Source organism: Calonectris borealis, chromosome Z (assembly GCF_964195595.1).
Source record: "Calonectris borealis chromosome Z, bCalBor7.hap1.2, whole genome shotgun sequence".
NCBI lineage: Eukaryota > Metazoa > Chordata > Aves > Procellariiformes > Procellariidae > Calonectris > Calonectris borealis.
The window spans coordinates 68,559,694-68,583,030 of record NC_134352.1 but is presented as its reverse complement, the minus strand read 5'-3'; the positions used below and the strand labels follow the sequence as shown (position 1 = coordinate 68,583,030).

General features: G+C 40.9%; 1 protein-coding gene across 2 annotated transcripts in view; it reads left to right on the top strand.

Moving 5' to 3' along the window:
- The first annotated feature begins 237 nt into the window (after window positions 1–237).
- ITGA2 (integrin subunit alpha 2) overlaps window positions 238–23,337 on the top strand; it is a 71,765-nt gene continuing 48,665 nt past the window's right edge. Inside the window, exons 1-2 of one of the 2 annotated variants that reach the window (XM_075136603.1) lie at window positions 238–343; window positions 18,418–18,541. In XM_075136603.1, coding sequence (XP_074992704.1) covers window positions 298–343; window positions 18,418–18,541 — 170 coding nt within the window. In that variant the 5' untranslated portion in view covers window positions 238–297. Of the gene's footprint in view, window positions 344–18,326; window positions 18,542–23,337 lie in introns of those variants that run through there. The other variant, XM_075136602.1, reaches the window with a different exon arrangement.

The window sequence follows — 23,337 nt, the reverse complement described above, 5'->3', positions numbered from 1 at the left end:
TGTCTTCTCTAGGGGCTGAACCTGGGGGAGAACCGAGGGGGACAACGCGGCTGCAGAGTCTGCAGGGGAGCGCCGGGACCCCGCCGGCCAGCGCCGCGGGTGCGGGGGCAGAGGGGAGCCGCCTCCGACCGCTCCGCGCCCGCGGCGCGCAGGGGGCGTGGAGGAGGAGGAGGAGGAGAAGAAGGAGGAGGAGGAGGGGTATTTCGGGGCGGCGAGGAGCAGGTGGCGCTCAGTGCCGCGCTGGGAAGCGGCCAGCTCGGGAGCGGCACCGGCCCGGCCTCCGCACCGCACCGCGCCATGGGCTCAGCGGGCGCGGCGCTGCCGCCGCTGCTCCTTGCTCTGGGTAGGTCCCCCCCAAGCCCCGCTCTGGGTGGGTCTCCCCCAAGCCCCGCTCTGGGTGGGTCTTCCCGCAGCCCCGCTCTGGGTGGGTCTCCCCGCGGGCGAGGGGCGGCGGCTGCGCCCGGTGCGGAGCGGGGGGCGCGGGGGTCGGACTCCAGCTGCGGCCGCCGCCTCTCGTCGCGGCGGCGGGGACGGGGCCGAGCCGGGCGGTGAGTGCCCGGCTGCGAGCGCTTCTCTGGTTTCTGGGCCAGAAGCGTGTGAGGCTGCGGCTGTGCGTGGAGTACGGTGCGTCGGCGGCGTTTTTGAAGCAGGTTAACCCCCTAAACTGCTGGGCTGGCATGGAGTTCACCTTCCCATAAAATGGAGTGTGTGTGCCCTGGGGGGGGAGGGAGTGGGTGCAGTTTGATGTGTGAATTTACGGTTATATGGTGATTACGCCTTTTTAAAAGGGAAGGTGATATTCTTCATTGTGAATGTTCCTAATTTGCAAGAGTCCTCTAGGTCTGTTCCCACCCTGTTGGGCAGATGTCGCTCCTTGGAAAAGGACAGGGAAACTTGAACCATCTCCTCCTTCTCTTGGCTGTCTAAATTACCATTACATATGTTTTCCTGGGAACTCTAAGCCATCATATTCACTTGCCATGAGCAAATTCCCAAGCACTTTCAGAGTTTTAATATTACTGTATACTCTCACAAATCCTTAATTAGCAAGTCTCTGAAGAAGCAGCATGAAAATGAGTTTTCATTGATGAGCTGTTCGAACTTGTTCTTTCAGTAACTATAGCAAACGCTGCAGTGGAATGTGCGGCTGCAGGGTATGAAATCAAATGCCAGAGTATTAACCTGTGATGAGATATACAGTATACAAACAACCTGGTAATTTTTTGTAAAAAGAAAAAAATTATAAAAGTATCAATGGGCAAAACATTCACTCTGCACTTTTGCTTTACCTATCCTTTATTCTCCTGGTTACAGTCACTGCACACCAGGACGATTAACATGCCCTGTAATTCATGAGATCTTGGGACTTGCAAAGGTTTGTAAAGCGGTGCTGAAAGCAGAAGATAAGGACTTATTGTGAGAGGAGGATTCCCCTGGCAATGAGACTGACAGAAGTGGGATAGGTCAACTTTGTTCAGGCACTATCCATTATTTGTCTTCATTTATACAGTTGAAAGATGTTATAATTTTGTTTTCAGATGTGCCGTGACATTTGATGTTAGTCGATGTAATTGCTGAGTTAATAATACTCGCTTAGGCCTTTTTGATCTTGGAGAAGTAGCAGGGAAAAGAAAGTTTCAGGACGGGAGCATTTTCCCTGAGTGATTTGGAGTCCCGCTGTGGCGGTACTGTTGTAGCTCTCCCATAATCATTTTCAAATTGATTGAATTCTTATGAACTGTTCTACTTTCAAAGGCCGTATTCTTGAATTTAGTTGGGCTAGCTTGACTGAATTAGTCAATACTTCAGGAAAATATTCCAAGTTTATTTTAAATTTGATTTTATGTCAGTATATGAATTATCAGCTATATTAAATGGACCACATAGGGGTATTGCTTTGTTGTGTCTCCAAATTCAACTAAAAGTAATGCAACGGTTAGTAAAGGTGTGGGTTATTCCATGTTGGCGTGTACTTTTGTGTTTGGAAAGTCATTAAGACTTTGTAGATGCTACAAGAAGGAATAGGAATGCAATAGAACTACCATTTTGATAATATGACTTTGCTACCAACCTTATTTCTTGTTGACCAAAAAGTATATAGCACACAGAAGTAAATTCTGTTAAAAGGAGTAACAATAAGAACTTAATAGGGCAACCTATATGACAAAGCCTGATGCTTTCTCTTGTAACACACTTCTCTTAGCTGCTTGTAGGTTTGCCACATCTATTTAAATAGTAAGCACCCAGTTTTTTCCTTATCTTGTTCTTAAAAATCAGGGTCAAAATAGCCCAGCTCTTTCCGAGAGTGACGCCAGTGGAAAATACAGTAGCTTTCCTGGGCTCAATTCTGGCAACGCTTTCTTTGGAAAGCTCTAGGCCCTCATGCTTCAGAGGAGATATTTAAAATTTGGCAGGACGGTGCTGTTTGCATCGTCTTGAAAATCTACCTAAATTTGGCCAAGTAACAAATCTTTGGAAAATTGCATTTCTCTGGAAAGAAATCTATTTTTATCAGCTTGATTCTAACATAAATTCTGTCCATTCTTGGTATGGAGCTCAGTCAGACTTCCTCTGCTATTGGAGTTGTAATGAGGTGTAGCTGTTTCTGTGTGAGGTCTAATTATACACCTACAAACACAGAAACTCTTATGTTCTCATGTTATTTGGTATTTTTGCAGCAATCTCCATTGTTGTTTGAGGCGCTCTGCTTTCCAGTTTGCTTCTGGATCCACGTTCGCCAATTGTCCATATTGCATGCCGTTAACTGATTCCTGGGCTCTGGGTGAATCAGCTTGTTTTCCCTTTTATGAGAATAATTCACTTCAGAGTCAATTCTCGAGGGGTAGTGTTGGAGGACCATGCCAAGTGGAGGGAATCAAATTTAGTATGGCCTCACCTATACTATCTTAGCAGGCCTTCACATTCAAGCCCACCATGCACCTTCCTCCAGCAACCCAGGACATGAATGGTATAGCTCTGATATGTTCTTCAAATCCCCACTCTGTGAAGCACGCCCCCCTCACACTATTTAACTCTGAAGTGAAAAATCACATCTAAATAAGGGTTATGCCTTTTAGGCCACAGATGTACCACTTGGGGACTACAAGCCCTCAAGCCTCCCTGTGGGACCCAGGCAGCCTGGAGGAGAAAGCAGTCCTATCTGAAATTGGGAGGGGGGCTTTATGTCAAACTTTGGATAGAATCCAGAATTTCCAGGTGTAACCCCTTTTCTGTTTGGTACATATCTAACCCTTGCTGATGAAAAACATCCTGTTGTCCTGGGGACCTTGTTGGCAATGGGCTGTAGAGCTGTACAGAGGGATAGGAGAGGACCCCACTAACATAGTCTTTTTCTTCAGATATCTTCTGTTTAAACTGGGATGAAGACTGTGTTAAAAGAACAGAGTTTAACATGCAGAAGTTAGGAAGTGCCCAAAATAAGTTAGCAACCTGGGTTTGTCCCTTCATCAATGCATCACGCAGTCACTTGGGTCCACACGCACAGTCTTGCTGCTGTGGACAGGGGAAGGTAGCATGATCAGAGAAGAGGCTGGGACTCCTGCCTTACCTAGTTTTGAAAGGTTCTCTGAGTGAGGAAGAAAGGTAGGATGAAGAGAAAGGAATTTTTTTTTTCCCCTTGCAAAATTGAATTCTTTCTCTCCTTTTTTGTCACAAAAGCTGAGTGCAATTTCAGGCGAGTCATTTAAATCAAATCTTTGACACGTGGTTGGAGCTTTTGTGTTCCTCTCTTTCTCTTTGCTCAGCCAGGGGTTCTCAAAACTGAAGCTGCCTTTTCACAATCTGGTTAAGCTGACCTGAATGTGGGGCTGACGCTGCAAGGACATTTCGTCCACTCCTGATTGCATGTTCCCACCAGTTTTCCCATGCTACCACTGGGGCTTGGTCTGGGCAACTGGTCAAGGATCCATTTGCCTGAATAATTTTTTCCCTTTTTTTGGGCCAGGTCGGTTTTGGAGATGAGCTAAACTGATCCTGTTCACTTAAGCAATTTATTTAAGTGTTAGCACTGGCATAGGGGACAGTCAGAACTCGTGGCCAGAGGAGGGAGGGAAGCTGGAAAAGTCCCTTTCCCTGGTAGCCAGCACTTCCACTGGCTTGAGCTGGTTGTGAGTGCATCTTGACATGCAAAGCTGCTGTGTATTCACAGCTGTGAATGAAGTCAATGGAAATTGTATTTTGAATGTCCTAGGTATTCTGAAAAATAAGGTTTTAGCTGTATCACTAGATAAGTAAAAGCGGTAAGTACTTTTGAGCTTAATCTTTTGTTTGTTTTTTTGCTTAATGGGGCTAAGGATGATCTCTCATTTCACTTGAGTGTTGAAAAATAAATTCTCTGTCACTTGCAAATACTTAGATGCTTATGGTCAAGATATGTAAAGATGAATCCAAAAGGAAGCTGAGCAGCTAATTGAGTGGGTTAAAACAGTATACATAAAAAGTACAAGGCCATGTACTGAGCAGCAGGGACTAAACTGATAACTGACTAGCCAGTGAAAATTGCGCATTTGGTGTAATAAATGAAGCCGGAAGTCCACGTGAAAATGCAGTTGATGATCGTAACACACATGTGCACACACCAACCTAAAGGGGTACAACGCATCTTAATTTTTGCCTTTTTCTTTGTGATCATTTTTTGTTACCTTGCTGTTTTATTATCATATTTGTGTGTAATGTTAATGTTAAAAATGATTCTAAAATCTGGAGATTGCTTGAAAGCAGGACCCAAACGTGAACTCTTCTTAAACTAAAACTATCTCTAGTTTTTCCTACTTTAAGAGAGTTTGTCAGGTAGTAGGACCGTTATTATGTATTATTTTTGGAGTTTTGCCTTTCACAGCATTGCTCATTGACGTAAGGCTTCATTCATACTGTATTACAGGACTTGTATTTTGTACAAATGATGTTTATTTTAGAAAGCATACAGGGTATTACCATCACGCTCCTAAACACATTAACAGTTAATATTTATTTGTGCATAATTTGGGCAAAGTAAACATGAGACCTTACCAAGAAGTTTTAACTATACGCTGTCTGGCTCTGGAACAATTTTGAAATTGTTCTTTGCTTTTTTGGTTCAGTGACACAGAATTTTCATTTAAGAAGTCAAAAAGTAAAAGGACTGGTTTTATTGTGTTTCTTAGCCACTATATAAATGTTATTCATTGTGGTCTTTCTTCACTATTGTTAATTTTGAATGAATGAAAGTGGAGTTTTTCATGTACTTCATGTAATGTATTTTCATGAGGGCTAATAACAAGAACTGCCAATGTAATGGCTTAATGTCCAAATAGCTAAATATGGATTAAATACTTTCCTTCAGGGTTAATACAGGTAAAAGGGAGTTTATACATCTTCAGACGAGTAAAGCAAGTCATTTGCCCAGCAGAAATCTTGGGCAGTCTCTACCCAGTGTTGTTATTTTCATTTAAAGGTTTCCTTTGTTAGGCTCTGTGCAGGCCGGTTCCCATTTCCATGGTGACCATGCCGAAATGCAGACGGGACACAGGCTGGATTCTCATCGGCATAGCCATGCACTTGCATACCAACACATGCTATCTGCTTGGCTTAGGACATTTCCATTAGCAATTTTAATGTTTAGGACTTCTTTTTCACAGAGTGATCTCTGGCCCTGTGATACTGCGCTGTCTTAGGATTTCAGACCCTGTACAGCGAGAGAAAGCAAGTCGATAAGCTTATTTATTGGCTGACTGTTCCCATTCAAATTAGTCAAGGACATCAGAGAACTGTCTCAGCCTTGGTTTTCATTTCTGTTAAAAAAGATAACGGAGAAGGATTTTTATTTATAAACCTTTAGGTGAAAGACTGACACATATCTGTGCTAAACAGTTGTATGAACATACCCCTTTTTCAAGGCACTGATAAAAGGATAATAAAAATAAATGAATGTGAATTACATGGGATAAATGATACCTTCTGTCTATATTAGCTGAGTGTGAGTGTGTATCCCTGTAAAGCACTATGCGATAACGTTCTTCCTGCTCATGCTGCACTCATTTTCTGGAGGTGGAGAATACTAAAGGCATCTAGTGGAGTCAACATAAGCTGTGTGAGCATTTCCATCACTTCCAAATCAGGATGGGAGTTTACCAAATAAACTCAATATTCTGAGTGCTAGTAATTTTTGCTTTGAATTGGTCCCTGAATAGCATTTCAGGATCTTCAGAGGACTACGTTAGTTTTATTTGCTCCTGGAGGTGCATATTCTTCAAAAATCTAGTAAGGCTTGCATGTTTTTCAGGACTTAAAAGAGGAACTATGCAGGCAAAGAAGTAAGATAAACACAGACTCTTTGAATGCCATACGAGCAAAGACATTTTGTGTATAACCGAATGGCATCTGCATTGTTGAGTGTCACACATGATGAATGTCACGGATTCTTTTGTCCCTTTCAAATTACTGGTAGACAGGGTGAAGGGCTTGGACATTATGCACAGCCCTGGTGGAACTGTCTTGCCTTATTCCTGATTTATTTTGCCCTTTTAATCCTGCTTCTAAATTCATCACTCTTCTTTTGTTTCATAAAAGATATTATTTTTTAATTATACAAATCTCCTTGGCTAATATGATTGCTGATTTTTAAAGAGCAGACAATAAAGAAATCTTGAGGAAAATTACTGTTAACAACACACTTCTGGAAGGGAGCGTATCGCACAGTGGCAATACCTAAGGAATTAATGGAGTTTGAAGATGGGGGTGGTGGTGGGGAAAGAAAGCTGGGAGCAGTTGATGCTGTGTTAAGGCTGTGACACAAAGCAGTATGTAGCGATAAGACTGCAGATGCCAAAGCTTCCTGACCCACTGGATTACCCAGCAAAGAACTACCTCAACCAACTGCAAGATCAGACTTCTTATTTGGCTGAGGAATAGTCGACTGGGGCTCAGCTCACATGAGCTTAGTGCAGTGGTGGGTGCCGATACAAGAAGTTGTGAAGCCAGCACGTCTTTGGGGTGTGCTTGTCCCATGCTCTGTGCTGCCTGGAGTAAGGCAGCTGCCCACAGGTAAACCAGCTGGATTAGCTACCAGGGTGTCTGCCTTTTCCACATACACAGCAGTCGCTTCTCATAGCTTCTCAGTTCTTGTGACTGTTGTGTTCCTGTCTCCCTTCAACTGTGAAAGCACACTGGGTAAGAAATTCTATTTAATTGCATAATCCGCTAAAACAACAAATCAGTAAATTACTGGACATTAAGCCTAAATTTACTCTTGGCTGGTCCTGTTCTCTTAGTGAGCTAAATATCTACGTAGGTGTCCAAATCAGGGCAACCTGTGTCAAGAGTTAGTGGCCTGCTTTCTTAATAGCAACATGCTACAGTAAGGAAAGTAAAACATAGAATAATCCTCATGATAGACACCTGGGGTATCTTGTCCCAGGGCAACTAGTGAGTCCTAGACGGTTACCAAATACCATTGCAGTGGAGAGTGCACTCTCACACTCGCTTGAGTGTGACTCAAATGTTTCTCTGACTGTATCCTTGCTCACATTTTCTGTTTGAGGAGAATGGTAATTGCTCAAAAAGGCACAACATTTTATTAAATAGTTTTTCACTGGTTCTAGTTTCTTAACTGTAAATTTCATTAAGACAGTAAGAGTAGTGCTCTAATAATGATCATGAGAGCAGTTTAAATTTAATCCAGTATTCCTACTGTGTGGCATAAAATTCAGTTACATTTATGTGCAGTACTTCAGATGCATATAGAAGTGATTGAATTTATAGATATTAAACTCAGATTTAGCTGAAATTTCTCAAATGAGAATTTAGCTAACCTTTCCTAAGTGGAAAAAAATGTAAGTAGCCTGACACTTCGTCTAACTGTGCCCACCAAATAGAGTTCCCATTTAATTATGCCTGAAATACATATAGGTCAAATTTAGAATAGCATAAATGACTGAAAATTAAATGACTTTCTTATTAAGATGGGCAAAAATATAAACAGAGAAAAAAATCCAGCAGTACCACTTGGATAGTAGTCCATTAGTAGCTCTGCTAATAATAGTTATCAGTTTGACTCTGGCCAAATATCCTTTCATTTCACTGTCTCTACTCTCTCTGTTTTTGTTTTCTTTTCCAAACTGCCCAAAGCCAGTTCATCATATTGAACGGTAAAAAAATACTTTAAGAGTCTCTGTTGTCTTTCTGAGAAGTTTACAGCTACAGCAGACTTCATTTCTCTGAAGACAAAAAGCAACTGTTCTGCTTTTGTGGAAGCAAGTATTATCTCCAGAAAACTCTTCTTAAATGTACATGGGCCCTTCTGTCTGACCCCAAAATGTACAATGGCTGCATTTTACAAAAAAGATAACTTCTTTCCAAACTCTGACGAGAGATAGCCTGTCACCCACCCGACCACAGGCATCTGGATTCGCCAGAGTTCGGGGGCTGAGGGCTGGGAGAGTGCACAGTGCAGCCCACTTCCCCTGAAACCTGGTCCTCCTGCCCCAGAGTTATGTGGCTACTCAGCAGAGACATTTAGGCACGTTTAAAGTGCACGAAAAATACTTGCTTGCAAAGCAGGAAGGCTTGGGAGGGTCAAGGGGAGTGTTTGAACTCCATCCTTCTCAGGCACCTGCATTAGGTGCCTCCTTCCCTTGAGGTCAGGGGTGGGGAAAAGTTTTGAGCAGTAGGTGTCTAGTTCAGCTTTTTTTCAAGACGTAGCTGCCTAAGAAGTGATGGTAATATTCACCTGAGAAACATGGGCTTAGGTCTCCCTTGAGGCTCATGGCGATGTAGACTCGCCTCTCAAACTTTTCCAGAAGTGTCTTTGCTACCAGGCAACAAAGCAAAGAGAAGTGCTCTCTACCTCTGCTATTTAAACCAGGTCTCAGCTCATCCCAGGGTGCGTATTCGTGTTTCCAGGCAGACAAGCAAAGACATATCTTGCCTGTGGCCTAACGTCTGGGGCGCTTAGGTGGGAGGAGAGGAGTTCTGAGTTGGCCCTTTTGGACTGCTCATGCAATTCACATTTGGTAAATAGGCAGTGCATAAAAAAAAGCTATTTGGTTAATTCATTTAATTATTTAGAGCAGAAGTTATTTAATCAGAAAGCATTCATTGCCTCTGGCCATGATATCAGAGGGGGTTTACAGTAGGGTAGAATACCTTGCTTTTAGACAGGGGTGCTTCTACACCTGTATCATATCCTAAATTTTTATGCGACTTTGTGCTATGAAACCTAGGTGACAGATAATTTTAAGTTCATTCTGGGTTAGGCACCTACTGAAGTTTGGGCTTCCTGGACTGTTTTCTTGATTTTAATGACCCCAAATTCTGCCTAGGCCCTACCTGGTGCCAGAATTGATCATTTCAATGTGCATTAAGGAGGAATTTCCGGTGATTGGGACCACCTACCTACCATTCAAGCTGCCAGGCCATGAGCTCCCATTACAATCAGGGGAGAGAAATAGTCGTTAAGTCTGCTATAGGAAAACAAAAGTTCTGATAATTATAGCTCTTCCAACTATTGTATTATATATCCTGTGGTGCTTTTGGGGTTTTCTTGTTGCAGGAAGCTGATGTAGCAAACTTTCTACAGCTGAAGCTGTTCTTGTTTCTGGGGCTGTCTGTGTACAGCGCAGAAAGCTGGGCTCCCAGCTAGCTCTTGAGAAGCTGTGAAGGAGGAAGAGGGTCCTACAGACAGTGTCCTAAATGGCGTGATGGCAGCGTCGCTCTCGAGCCAGTGCAGTCCTCACGCTGCAGGCTGCGACACTGGAGCGGCAGAGGGGTCGGTGGTGAAGGCGAGTCCCTCAGCCTTTTTCTAATCTAGCCTTTTCGCGTCACATTTAACAGTGATGTAGTATGATATAATACACTAATACGTTATAATACACTGAAATTTTCATCTAGCCTAGAGTGTGATATGGATAGGGAGATACAGACGCCTTTAGTTGCTTTCCCATCTTCTTGATACCTGTGTGCAAACATGCATTTTCATCTGTGTACAAACATGCTTTCATAGCAGCTGAGATGAGCAAATGCAGCAAATAGGGTATAGAGATAGCAGTCGCATCGGTTTCTGTGTGATGGCATGCATTTCCTCCCTTACAGTCGTAACGTGGCTTGTGTTTCTCTGACTATATTTGGAAATATTGCTGGTTTAAAAAAGGGGTCAACAACTGATAATGTGGACACAAGGGAAGAGAATTTGCTGGACCGAAATGCTGCATGAAAAGTCAGTTTTATCACAAGGAAGCACATGAAGGTTTTTTTATTACTTGTGAAGCCAGCGTCCTGACTGCCTATAAAACATGTAACTGTGTACAGCTTGTTAGCCTCATGTACTTTTTAATCTCTTTGTGGTATCATTGAGAACAAATTGTGGTAGTCTAAGGACAAGGTTGAAACAATCCTGTTTGTTGTACCAAGATAAAAGAAAACTGCAGGTCAGTTTAAAAAGATGCAATTTATGTGAGTTTTCTGTAAAATAAAGTTTTCCCCACTTAACTTAATCATGGAAATATGCCAGGATAATAAATATGAGTAGGCTTGAATTCTTTCTGTCTTTTTTAAAAATGCATAGGAAGTTGTCAGTCCTGTGGGAACTGCTCTTAAGCATTAGTTTGGAATCAGTCCTTGTGTGTACAGTAGGTTGCTGAGATTTTTTAACTCCACATGAAGAGCAGCTTATTTGTCTGCTCTGGGAGCCAAGGAGTGCAATGTATGGACCACAAATAGGGAGTTATCAAGAGAAAGACAAGTCTTTCGGAGTAACTAATGCTGTTGTGGGTATATTTAATTAGATCTCTTACTCTGCAGCAGTGCCAGAACAGTAAAATAGACAGCACCTGGGCGTGTTATCCCAGTGTCTCCAACTTTTCATTCATAATTTGTGTGTCATACCATGTTTGGGTTGCTTTTACAGCAGGTTATTGGTAACTCTTTGGTGCAGCTTCTTGGGTCATCAACAGTTGTAATTGAAAGCAGTGACTCAGGCTTTCACACACTCGGTGGCTTTCAGGCTGGAAGCTGACCTACTTCCAGGAAGAAGCAGTCGGCCAACTAAGCCAAGAAAACTCGTTGGAGGGAGGGAGAGGAGGGGAGGAAGAGGGGTGGGAGGGAGGGAGGATTTGTTACTAAATGAAGCATTGTTTTTCCTTTCTTCTGGGTGGGTTTTGGGTTTGGGGGGGGGGGGGGTTGTGGCCTATAGTTTATTTCTACATTAGACATTATAATTTCTGTTAATTATTAAATAGTTTGAGATATTGTAGCTGATGTGAAGAAAACGTCGGTCTCAAGATAAAAGAAAGTAAGACAAATAAATGAAGCAGTAAAACAAAGACTTGCCTTTTAAGGCTTCTGTAAACATAATGAAATATCAACAAAGTAACTGAAGTGAGGATTATAAGATACTCTGACTTGTAGTACAAAAAATCCAATGTCTTGCCAATTGCATTCTTTGCTCCTTTTGATTCCTGTCAGAGGTTCACGTTGTCTTTATTTAGAAGGTTGTTCTCAATAAGAAATCTGTTCGATTTTAAAATAAAAACAGATTAACTGTGATTATTAAACTGCTGTTTCAGTACATGAGCTGAAGATATCTGCTTGCCATTGTGAGTATATATTGATGACGTTGTGCATATTGAAGAAAGAATTAGAAAAAATAGACAAGTAAATATACAGGAGAAAACTAACGAGAAAATATTTTTCACTTCTATTGACCATATTTGGTATAGGTTAACATACCTTTCCAGATTGAATTATTAGTCCTCTATTTTCCCTGCATTGAGTGGGTTGGATTCTACATAGTCCTGACCGAGTATACTAGAGTTATATTAAAAAGCTGTTTTATATTTATGCACATTTACAGAAAAGCCGCAAACAGTGCAACTAATACAGAATTACTTGTTTTACATGGAAAGAACTTGATTTGATGTCATTACCTGTGCATGCACACAATGCACGTACCAATACAGTAAAGCGGATCAGGCTGAAGACTAATACAGTAGCAAAAAAAAAAAGTGGTTCATTTTGGGGCAGATTTGTTCCCTGAACAAGCTCATTGCAGTGAGAATTGCTCAGTGGCTTCTGAAAGCCACATTGAAGAATATTTGTGCTGCAATTTAATAGAATAAAGTAACTGCATGCTGCTTGTTTTGTTCTTTATGTATTCACAGTCTTGTCAATAAAACCTTCAAAACAGTGTATTATGAAAGCTGTTCAAATTATGGGTTGTCCATTCTGTAGGACTAGTTGACTAATTCCAGTTGGATTATTGCTCTGATAACATAGATTCTGAATAATAAGGGAGCAACTTTACTCTTACACCAAAATGTTGTTGCCTTTTAATAAAAAGCAGTAAAGTAACACTAAATATATTGAATATGAAACAAATACTACTTGACTGCCCTCTTTCATAACTTTATTACTTTCCCTTCCTGCCTTCATTCCACCTTCTACCTAATATTTCAAGGACAGTAGGTGACTACAGTGTGAACAGTATCTGTAGGTGCCTGTACTCCCTTACTAACTTTGGAATCTGTGAGCCAATTTCAGCAAATTTTTGCAGAGGAATGAAAAAAATAACCAGTTGGGTATTGGAGTGAGACAAAAGCATCTTTACAAGTTCCCTGACAACTACGGAGATCCAGTGTGAGCTTGCACAATGCAAAAGACCAGAAAATCCACCCTGAAGAGAGCCTTTAGAAATGCTTCAGTCATGGAGAAAGCTTGAACCAGAGCGCTCAATCTGCTGTGAGAGGAAGCCAGCAGAAACCAAGAGTTATGAGTTCTCTCATCCCTCCCACACCTTCCTTTTTGTTTGCCCCCAGCGGGGTCTGACAGGCTTCAGGGCCCTGCCGATGTGTGCTCTTTGGAGGAAGAAGTCTTTGAGTCCAAGGGGAAAGTTTTCTTTGTGGAATTTTTGGTGGCTCTCTTGGAGCAGATTAACATAAAGGGCAAAGTAAAGCCCTCTTCTGGAAAGAATAGATCCTTGAAAAAATGCTAGCCTGAGCAATTAAGCCAATGTAGGCTGTACACATCTCACTGGCAGCCAATCTATGAAACTGCTTCAGGAAGCAGACAATAATCTGGTAGAATTTTCTTGATTTTTTTTTTCCAAAACAATTCATGGACTAAAAAAGGCATGCAAGAATGCGTGTGTTGTATCTTGGTTTTACCATAATGCCGGGTCATGGCCTTGCTTTTCTTCAGTGACTACATGCTTACCCCTTCCACCCCCAAATCCCCCAGCGTCCGGGTCCGCTGCCCTGCTGGGGGTGGCACAAGGGGCAGCCGTGACAGCTATGGCCGTGCTGCCGAGCGGAGGGGAGCTGCCCACAGGGGCTTTTTCTGTGCCCTCTCCTGGCATCGTTACTGGCATGAATGCTCACTCACAAAGACAAATGGTAGCTTAGCTGAATTAAATAACAAACTTTTTCTGTTTTATAGCTTATAGTTGGTCGAAGAAGAGAACAACATACGGTTAAGGAAAAAAGGTGATGAAGTTTCCTTCATTGTAAAGTTTCTTACTGGCAAGGTTAACACTAGATAAATTTAAAACTAATGCTTAGCGTGAGGTGGATCCTTATAGACTCAGTGGTCAAATTCCACCGTGTCTTTTTTCTTTATTCTGTGATGGCTTTATTCTGTGATGCAAGCTATAAATAACAGCAGCAGTGAATGCCTCTGTTTGACTGGATGTTTTAATGAGAGATGAGACTTGGCATAGCTGAGTCTGCATGATTACAGGATTCTGTCATATATTGCCGTCTTAAATTGGAGCATCACCTTTGCAATGTAGTATGAAGTGATTGAAAATTCAATTTTACTATGTAGACTGAAAACAAAATGACACATTTATTATGACACTTCTGACACAAAATGCATACTAATAATATTTTTAGTATATTTTATTAAACTTGTATAAACTTATTTCACAAACGGAGTAATCAAACACACAAAATCTGATTTCATTTTTTCTCATCCAATTAAAGCATTTTTTTTGTTATACTGATTAATCTGAATAAGGGGTTACAATTGGACAACTATTATAGTCATGACATTAAATGACTGATTACCCAACAGACATTTTCTGCATGCTCTCTTTAAGCTGTGAGCTTTGCTTGCAAAATCAAAACAATTATGAACTGGGTGTACCTAATATGAGCTGTTACTTCAATAAACTTGCTTCAGCTTGTACTTCAACGGCAGCAAACAGAAGGCATTATAGCCATCATTAGACATGTCATTTATAGTTACAGAAGAATTCCCACACGATCAGGCTTAAACGTGCACAGTCAGAACATGTATTATTTTTCGTCCTACTAGGAGCAAGAAAATGGTGGTGCAGAAGTATGAAAGCAGCTGTACTCCTACACTGCAGCTCCTGTGGTATACACTGCAATAATGCAGTTGCTGAAATATGGGAATTTCCAGGAAAAAAATACCATGCAAAGAGATACTGGAGTTTATTGGAAAGCTTACAGTTCCTTTTATCCTATTAAGGACGACTTTTCTAACTTTTCGTGTCTGAAGCTTTATGTTGGGAGCTGTCCTCTTTAAACCAAAGTGCCCATGCCCCCTACCCAGCTGGTGGAGAGGAACTGCTGCTTTTGAAGTCTTCAGAGGGGCCTTCAGAAGCTTTAGGCTTGTATCTGACTTCCTTTGTTCCACACAGTCTGTTTATTTGACTGTAAATAAAGTGTCATTTACAGACAGAAGTTAGGAAGTGGATTTTTACTTGCCCGACTAATCTCTCATCATGATCGTTAGGTCACAAAGTAGAAGTCTTTCACCAAAAGCTATTAAAATCCAGATAATGAATTAGTTTTCTTTATTTCAAGATTCTTAAATTATCAAAGTTCATTGCCTGAAGGCAGCAACAGATACTGAATCTTTCCAGCCTAGAATATACAGTACTTTGAACCTAGATGCTTCAATGATTGGCACCATTTTAATGCATAAGAGACCCTCTTATTCTGGCACAGGCTTAAAATAGGTTTGAAGCAAGCTTAGTATTTTCTCTTTTTTTGGCTACAAATGCTTGAATTTCTTGTTCTGAATACTGTATTTAGATAGATATACCAAATGGATAAAAGATGTCCTTATAGTGTAACCACTATATAAGATGGAGGAAAATGGCAGGAAAATGCCGAGTACATTATTGCAAATATATACTTGCTAGGGCCAAACCAAGTAGGAGTTGTGTGGAATAGATCTAAAAATCAAAAACCTGCTAATGATTATAAAAATGTGGAATTTAAAATGACACTGATTGAAATATGTTGAAACTATGGTTCACTTGATAGTGTTTGTGGTGAGTCAGAGTACATTTGCCAGCTTTTCTTCTTTGATTTTGCAAAGCGGTCGTGAGTGAGAGGCAAAGCTGATCCACAAGAATATTACAGATGAAAGCGTGTCTTTAGAGGCAGAGTTTTCTGGTTGCTTTTTTGCTCTTTTCTTTTTGCTGTCCTTGTCTGGCTGCCTGGCCAGAAAGTGACGATGATGGAGGCAGTTTTGAGAAGAGACCTGTGGTCAGGCAGACAGTTTTCCCATTATTCCAGGTAGAAATTCTTGCCCGCAAAGAGCAGTGCTCTGATGCCCCAGTAGTGCAAATGATTAAAAAGAAGAAAATCAAGCCCCAATGGTAAATGGGAAGGACGAGTGAAACAGTTCAGTGAGGAGATGGGATGGGAGGCTGGGGAGAAAAAAAGAGCATTGCTTCCCTAAGCTGTGATGAGGCCCAGAGAAACCGCAAGGAGCGGAAGCATCCCTGGGCTGGGCCAGGCTGTGTCTTGGCTCCTTGGAATCAGCCCCCATCTTGGAAAAAACGGGAGCACAAGAGTGGCCCCGGAAGGCCCCAGAGAGGGATGCTGCAGCACCTGCGGGAGCGCCAGGGGAGAGGGGACAGGCAACGCGTAACCGAGCATGGGTTGTGTTGACCCCGTCTGACTTGTCACAGCGCCCTAGGGGAATTTGAACCAGCATGGGGACTTCACTTCAGGCTGTTGGTTGTGACCTGTGGTGTCTGTAGTTCCATCCAGTTCTGGAAATGTTTGCCCTGGCTCTAGCATTTAAAAAAACCCTCGCCTTGGACACGATTCGAAAGATCTTCCATGCATTTGCACTGAAGTTGGCCAATGCCAATGCACTTAGAAAACATTCAGCAAAGTTACAGTTTGGCTAGTAGTGTGATTTGCTAATAACTGTGTAACAGAGTCCAGGCAGTTGAGAATTTTTCGCTAGATGTCATTGGATTTGGGGTCAGACTGGAAATGTTTATCATTCTAGGATACTTTTGGCTCTTCATTCGAAAGCCAGGGTTTATTTCCCTGTGCACCATATAACTTGGAGAGTTATTCTTCCTCCGTATTTACATGCCATTGCGGTATAGTCTCCTGCGGCCTCTGAGAACGGGGCACTGCTAAATTGTGCTTGATTTCTGACTGAAGATAATATAATTTGAAAACAACAGACCCAAAAATAAACGTACGATGTGTCATGAGCAAAATATTTTGATAAAATGCAAGTATATTAGATCACAAAAGAATTACTGGCAATAATCAATATATATCCCAACTCCTCTTTTCCCTCTCCCCAAAACCCCGACTTGAACTATGAATATATGTGGTTGTGTTTCGTGTCAAAAGTATTGCAAAACACTGAGTGATATGTCTGTACACATTCTCTTCTCCAGTCTTAAATAACATGACTCAGGAAATGTATTTATCTTTAAGGATGTTTCTCAAGGAACTATACTTTTAGCAAAGGGTGATTGCTTGCTTTCCAGAGGCCAGCTGTAGATAGTGGTTGTTTGAAATAACTAATATATGATTTCCTGTTTTGAGTTTGTGGTAAAAAAGTAGTAACCATGTGCGTTATATTTAGTCTTCTGCTAGTAACATTTGTGTTTTCTATTCTATGGGCAAAGGTACAAAATTCATTGAAATTTTTTACATGTTGTGAACTTTGCCTGCAAACCTGCGGTTGTGATTTTAATGTTCTCACTATGATGTTGTTATTGTTATTACTATTTGGCTGTAATAACATCACCTGGAAGAGAGTGATACCAACAATGAGCTCTCTGTCTATCAAAACTAGAGAAACACTTAGAATTTAAGCTTATATTTTTAAGGTGCCAAAGATTGGCACATCTCTCCTTAAAGGATCCTTGTTATAAGGGATTATCACAAATGCTGCCACTTTACTACATAATGACTCATATTAAGTAACTATGGTGAGGCATATTTTGTGTGTACAGCCGATAAAACTCATTCTGTCAGGAAGGGGTGGGAAACATGAGGGATGTTGTTTAATCCGTGAGCAACTTCGTGAACCTGCCTCAGCTGGGAACCTCGGGCAGTAACTGCACAGTGCAACCACAGGTCACGATTTCTTCCATAGCTGCCATTTTTGGAGGGTTGTCAGGACAGCTGGGCTGTAGCTTGTTCCTGAGATCCCACTGTCATCTCAGTCCTTCCACCTCCAAGTTGGGGGAGGAGTTATCTACTCCTGGCTATTAGGGGACTCTGGCCTTTTTCCTGCAGCTTCTGTAGTGGACATTCTCCTAGATGTCCACCTACAGCTCTTGATCAGAAAAAAATCAGGTCCTTTATGAGTGAGAAGTGGGCCCCCATGCCCTGCAAACTCATGATACGTAAGACCTTGTCCCCAGCCCACACTGCTGGTTCCCCCCAAAATGGCATGGAGTGACATACCCTTATTCCTAGGCACGCAAGTGCTCAAGGAAAAGCAATTAATACCATGACCACAGCAAAGTGGATTTTCAGTGTTAAGTGTCATGATTTATTAATGCAGTTCTGTCTTGCATGTTTGTATTTCTAAGTTTTCCTGTTTGGACAACTGTGCAGACTGTTTGGATTGAAAACAAAGGCTTCTGATGTGATAATGAAATGGCTCAAAAATGTAGGTTTTCTGATGCAGTAGATAATCTGATTTTTGTTCCAGTGCTTTAGACATTAAGTTGCAGATAGACACTAAAATACAAGCAGTATTAGCAGTTACAGTCGGTGCATTTTCATTTTAATGTACCTCAGCAGGCCGTTGGATGTGTTTGCTGTGCCATAAGCTTAACTTATGCCTTAAGGTAAAGGAGGATAACAGACTTCTGAATCATATTTCTTGCCTTCCTTCAGCTAAAACATTCCTATTAGTAGTGCCGCAACTTTTGTTAAGGCAAACAGTGAATGAGTCATTGATCTTTGCCCACACTGTTATAACACCTGTAAAGAGTGCTAGACAGGCATTACGCATGGGCAGATGGGTACTGTAAGGAAAAGGCTGGGGGTTTTTTGCACGTGTCAAAGGCTACATTTTATTTTCTTTTATCGGGGGAGCTGGCACAGATGAAGAGCCTTTTTCACTGGGATCAAAATTCTTCTTTAATTGCTTCTGTGATAATCATAATCTTTCTGTTAACAGGCATTCTTCAAAACTGCTGTGAAGCCTACAATGTTGGGCTCCTAGAAGCAAAAATATTTTCTGGTCCATCAAGAGAGCAGTTTGGATATGCAGTTCAGCAGTTTATAAATGAACAAGGCAAATGGTAAGCAGTTTGAACAGCTTGTTATATGTCCATTAAAAGGTTAAGGAAAAAATGTTGCAGCTTGTTTTTCTTTTATAATTCCGCATTTCATTTAAATGCATTCTGCTTAATTCCTTTTTGTATTAGAGTTATGTTTTTATGAATAAATACTTACATTATTAAAACAAAAGTTTAAATATTCTAAAGACATATGCATGTGAAGGTTCAGGCTTTTTTCCTTTACACAATACGATCTGAGGTCTTTCTTTCTGTTAATCTTTTACTTTCATCTCCAACATACCACTTTCCTCAGACTCACAGTTTCTGTAGAATTTTAATTCTCATTTCAGTCCTTCCTGTACCAATAGCATCATTGTTACACGTTCCATATATGTGGGATATTTTTCCATTGTTGAGGTTAAAACAAATGATTAGGTCTGGGAAGTTCTAATTATTAATATTAAAATTAAGTGAACTTAAATTTATAGCATTTTGTGTCTGATACAGTATTAAGTGTTCGCTTCTCAAAGGACGGCATATTTGGATGTATATAACACAATCCTAGCAAAGGCCTTGTGTCGGCTGCATCTCTTCAGCCATAAAATTTGTTGTGAAATCCACTGTTGCCACAACATTGGGCTTGATGAGTAATTAGTAAAACAGTTTTTCTAGTAATTTGGTTTCAAAAAGAACTTTAAAATATTAACCCAGAGTAAGCCCATTTAGTGGAAAATACATTGTTTCTTCTTCTGCAGCCTCAGCAACCACAAAGCTTAAGGTGTCTTCCCTGGCAAGGACTATACGTCTATAAATAGTTCAGTGTAACTCAAGTACTTTAAATGGTTATTTGTGTATACATGGTTTTAAGTCTATAGCGGAAAGTCACACAAGTTACATATTTTATCATAAGCCGGACAACATTTTAGATGTGTCATTCTCCATAGATTTAAACAGTGTCAGAACCAAAATAGCCACAAACTGGCATGTTTGCTTGAGTGATGATGGATGGATAGTAAGTAACTGGACTTTTTCAGTATAAACAAAGTAAGATGTCAAAATCTGAAATCCATGGAAATGCATATGAAAATGTATTTTACAGTTAAAGTTTGGAAAAGCCCATACAAAAATATTGAGCTAGCTGAGAGATTTATGCACAGCCCTGCACAGAGACAATATGCAGTTGCAATCGGTTGCATATGCAAAGATGTAAAACTAGATCTCACTGCGTCTGCGGCGTTACTGTGTTTACCACCAGTGACCAGGAGACAAAGTAAAAGGCAAGCAGAGCTTTATCCTCCGAACGAAGAGCTCGGTGTTTCCTCTCTCTCCGTTGGGTAGGCTCCCAACCTACCCCCACCCCTCGCCTGATGTTGTGGTGGCTTCTCACTGCGTTTCTGCCTGCTTTAATTATGTGTTTAGTCACCCATAGATCAGAGCTCTCTTTTTTTAAAACTTCTGTGTGAAGTCATTGAAGGAGAAACAGGAATGTCTGCCTGAAGTGAATTGAATGCTTTGGCTCATACATGGAGAAATTATGTCTTGTGTTTTATCCTTCTTGGACATTTTTCTATAAACTTGCAACATAAGCACTAGGTTCCAGACTCACCTAAGCTATTTATGTTTTCTATTGCCCTGTTTTATTTTTACTTCTGATACAAAAGGCTCCTCCACTATCACTTTCTTGGATAATGTGTGGTGGAAAGAAAGTTCAGGAAAGAAAGTAACTTTGGATTAACTTTTCCTATCTTCTCCCAAGTATATGAATATTATGACTCTGGGAAACTTTTCTGTAGATAGGCACTTCATCATTTATTCATGTGTCTCACCATAGCTCCAAAAGTCAGGGGAATTTTATCAGCTCTTGTTCAAGTAACCATGACTCGTTAGAGACTCTTCAGTGAAGAAAAGCTCTTTTCAGTGTCCCTTTCAAGAAATCATTAGACAATCTAACGAAAAAGGTCAGTCATGGTTTACTCTCCTTTCTCTTCATTTCTAGGCTATTTTCTTTTTCTTGTGTCATTATTTTAAAAAAAAACCACCACTGAAGCTGTTCAGTAGAGTTTGTTTCTCCTATAAGCAACGCAGAGGCTGCAGTCCATGTGCAGAGCGCTTGTTGACATGGCTGAAGTAGGAGGGAGATAAACAGTCTGAGCTTTGCATAAGATCAGGACGCTGCTTTCTGTCAGAGGGGAGCATTTATCACCATATCCTTTTATGAAGAGACCATCATTGTGCAGCAAGAATGTGATGTACTTGAAAACTCTGAAAACACTGTTCAGGCACAGTGGGGCTGCTCACCACATCAAACACTGCTGGGGTGGCACCTCTCTCCAAGGCAGAGGTTATCCAGAATCTGAGATCCACCAGAAATTTCATCACTTCCTAGACCTTGCTTCTGTGAATAAAATCACATGGTGCTATATTAAATACAGCTTTAAAAATCCTCCTGTACTCTCTCAAAGAGCAGAAAGGAGAGATACAGAAAAAACAGCAGATGCTAATTATATTACTCAGCTCTATTTCTGGGAGGTACATATCCTGAGGCAATAAGGGCTATAGAAAATGATAGAGAGAGGAGAATTTTTGCAGAGTTGGGACTGCGTGCAGCAGTATGTTATCACTTTTCCTTGGAGATGAGTTCAGAGAGAAGAGGGAAGACGGTCCAACCAGGAGCGCAGGGCTATAGAGGGGGCTGGTACGTGTTGGGAAGCTGTGACACAAATCAGCAAGGGAGCCCTTTTTGTGTAGAGTCAGATGATCCACGATAATTGGACACTGGTCTGCTGTGCATTGATGGCCTGTGATGCTCATAAATAAGGACAAACTTGCAAGTCAAGCACAGCTCAAGCTTTTGACAGTGTCTGGTGGGAATTTCAAAGCAGGACCTCTTTAATGAACTCAAGGAAAATTGTGAACACCAAAGAACCTCATCAATTAGAAAAGTTTAGGCAGTCCACCACACAAGTAATTAGCCACAACAGAAACATCATTCAGTTTACGCTCTGGTTCTCCCTGTCATGAGATCATCTGTATTTGAACCTTAAATTGAGACCAAATTCTCTGTTATTTTATAAACACAGTATTTTAGAAAGGTGGATTGTACCCTGTCAAGTTTGTCTTGAATGTGCATGCCCTGAACAGCAGCTGATAGTACATTCTGCAAAGATAACAGTACTTACTCCATGCTGAGATTTGGTTTTGTATCTATCTCAAGTGAGGAAGATTGAATAGCTGTATATGGCTGTTAAAATGCTTTTTCCTACCCACATGTCTTCAGTCTGTGGATACATCCAACAACAGAACTAAAATCTCAGTCTGCTGTTGAGATACTGTTTGGTATCAAGTTGCAGCCACCCTGCTCAGTTGTGTCTGTGTGCTTAGGATTTGGGATTTTTGAATTTTGTTTTAGAATTTATGTTATGTGATTTTTCTTTTTTAAAATATTTTGTTTCATTCCACATCATGTCAGTAATGACACCTTAATATGCACTGCCCTTACTGATGTATCACATAATCATTGCACTACTAAATAGTTTTAAAAATCATTGCATACTGCTGACTAGTCATCGAAGCCCAGCAGCCTTTCTCCTGAGGTGGTGTGTTGCCTCTTCATACCAGTGAGTTGTTTTGCCAAAGACACATTTCTGTAGGAACTTTTGTTGAAATCAATACATTTTCAAAGCCTTCTGATTTTAATGAGGAGGATAATTTCTGCCAACTTTTTTTTTTTTTTTGAACAAAATGCTGCCATTGTTACAGCTCCGTCGTTTCAGTGCCAGCACCACTGCTAATGTTGAATTCTTTGCCCAGCTTTTGCTTCCCCCGACTGCATACCCTACAGTTTGCCTTTTTCCTGCTTGGAGAAGCAGCTCTGGCTTCTGTCTTCTAGGCCTTTCAAGTTTGTCAGTCAAACTCTCTTGCCATAGCTCGCTGTAGTTTTTGAAGTCTCAAGCCTTTTGTTCAAAGGATTGAAAGTTTTAGATGGTGATAAGTGTTTTAGGGTGTGCAGAGAAGTATCTATGAGAGTGAAGAGTTTTCTGGTCTTCATATCTATTCATCGCTTCCTGTAATTGTAGGGAAAAGGGCCAGATGATTTAAGAGGTCCTTTCTACTTTTATTTTCCTATTTCCTATTAGCCATCTTTGTGTTTAAAAAAACACACTAAAGAGCAAATGCATGAAAAGAAAAAAAAAAAAGAAACCAGAAAATATAAAACGTGCGCTGACAACAGCTGGGAATTCAGCCCTTCGCCATGAATTCTGATTTTGTTTTCTGCTACATCACACTTTGCCAGTTACCAGCTTTGTCATGGTGTAATTTCCCAGAAATAATTCCTGTTGCACTTTGATCTGCCACTCCTGTGTGGTATGGCATTGCTGCTGAACTTTATTTGACTTCATGTAGTTCCATTGCCTTGTACACAGTGTCGGAGACTGATCAAGGAACTGAATAATAAAATCAGTGGCAATATTACATGCTAATTACTATAGTATTGTGTAAAGGCAGTCTACAAGACACATAAAGAAGTTTTGTAAAAATAAATATTTAACTCACGGCTGAAAAAGTCCCTTAATTAATATACTATACATGATACAGTTTATTTGGAAACAAGCATTTTCAAGTATTTTAGTACTCATTTCTTGCATTCTTTCCTGATACATTCTGTTTCACTTTGCTTCATGTGCATCCTGTTTAATCACAGTAAAAAAATATTTTTGTAGTTAGCAGGATGCTAGCCAGATACTCTCTTGCTTTCTTCACTTTTGATGTTTCAGAAAGATACACACGCATTTTCCCAGAGCAGTATTGTGTAACTC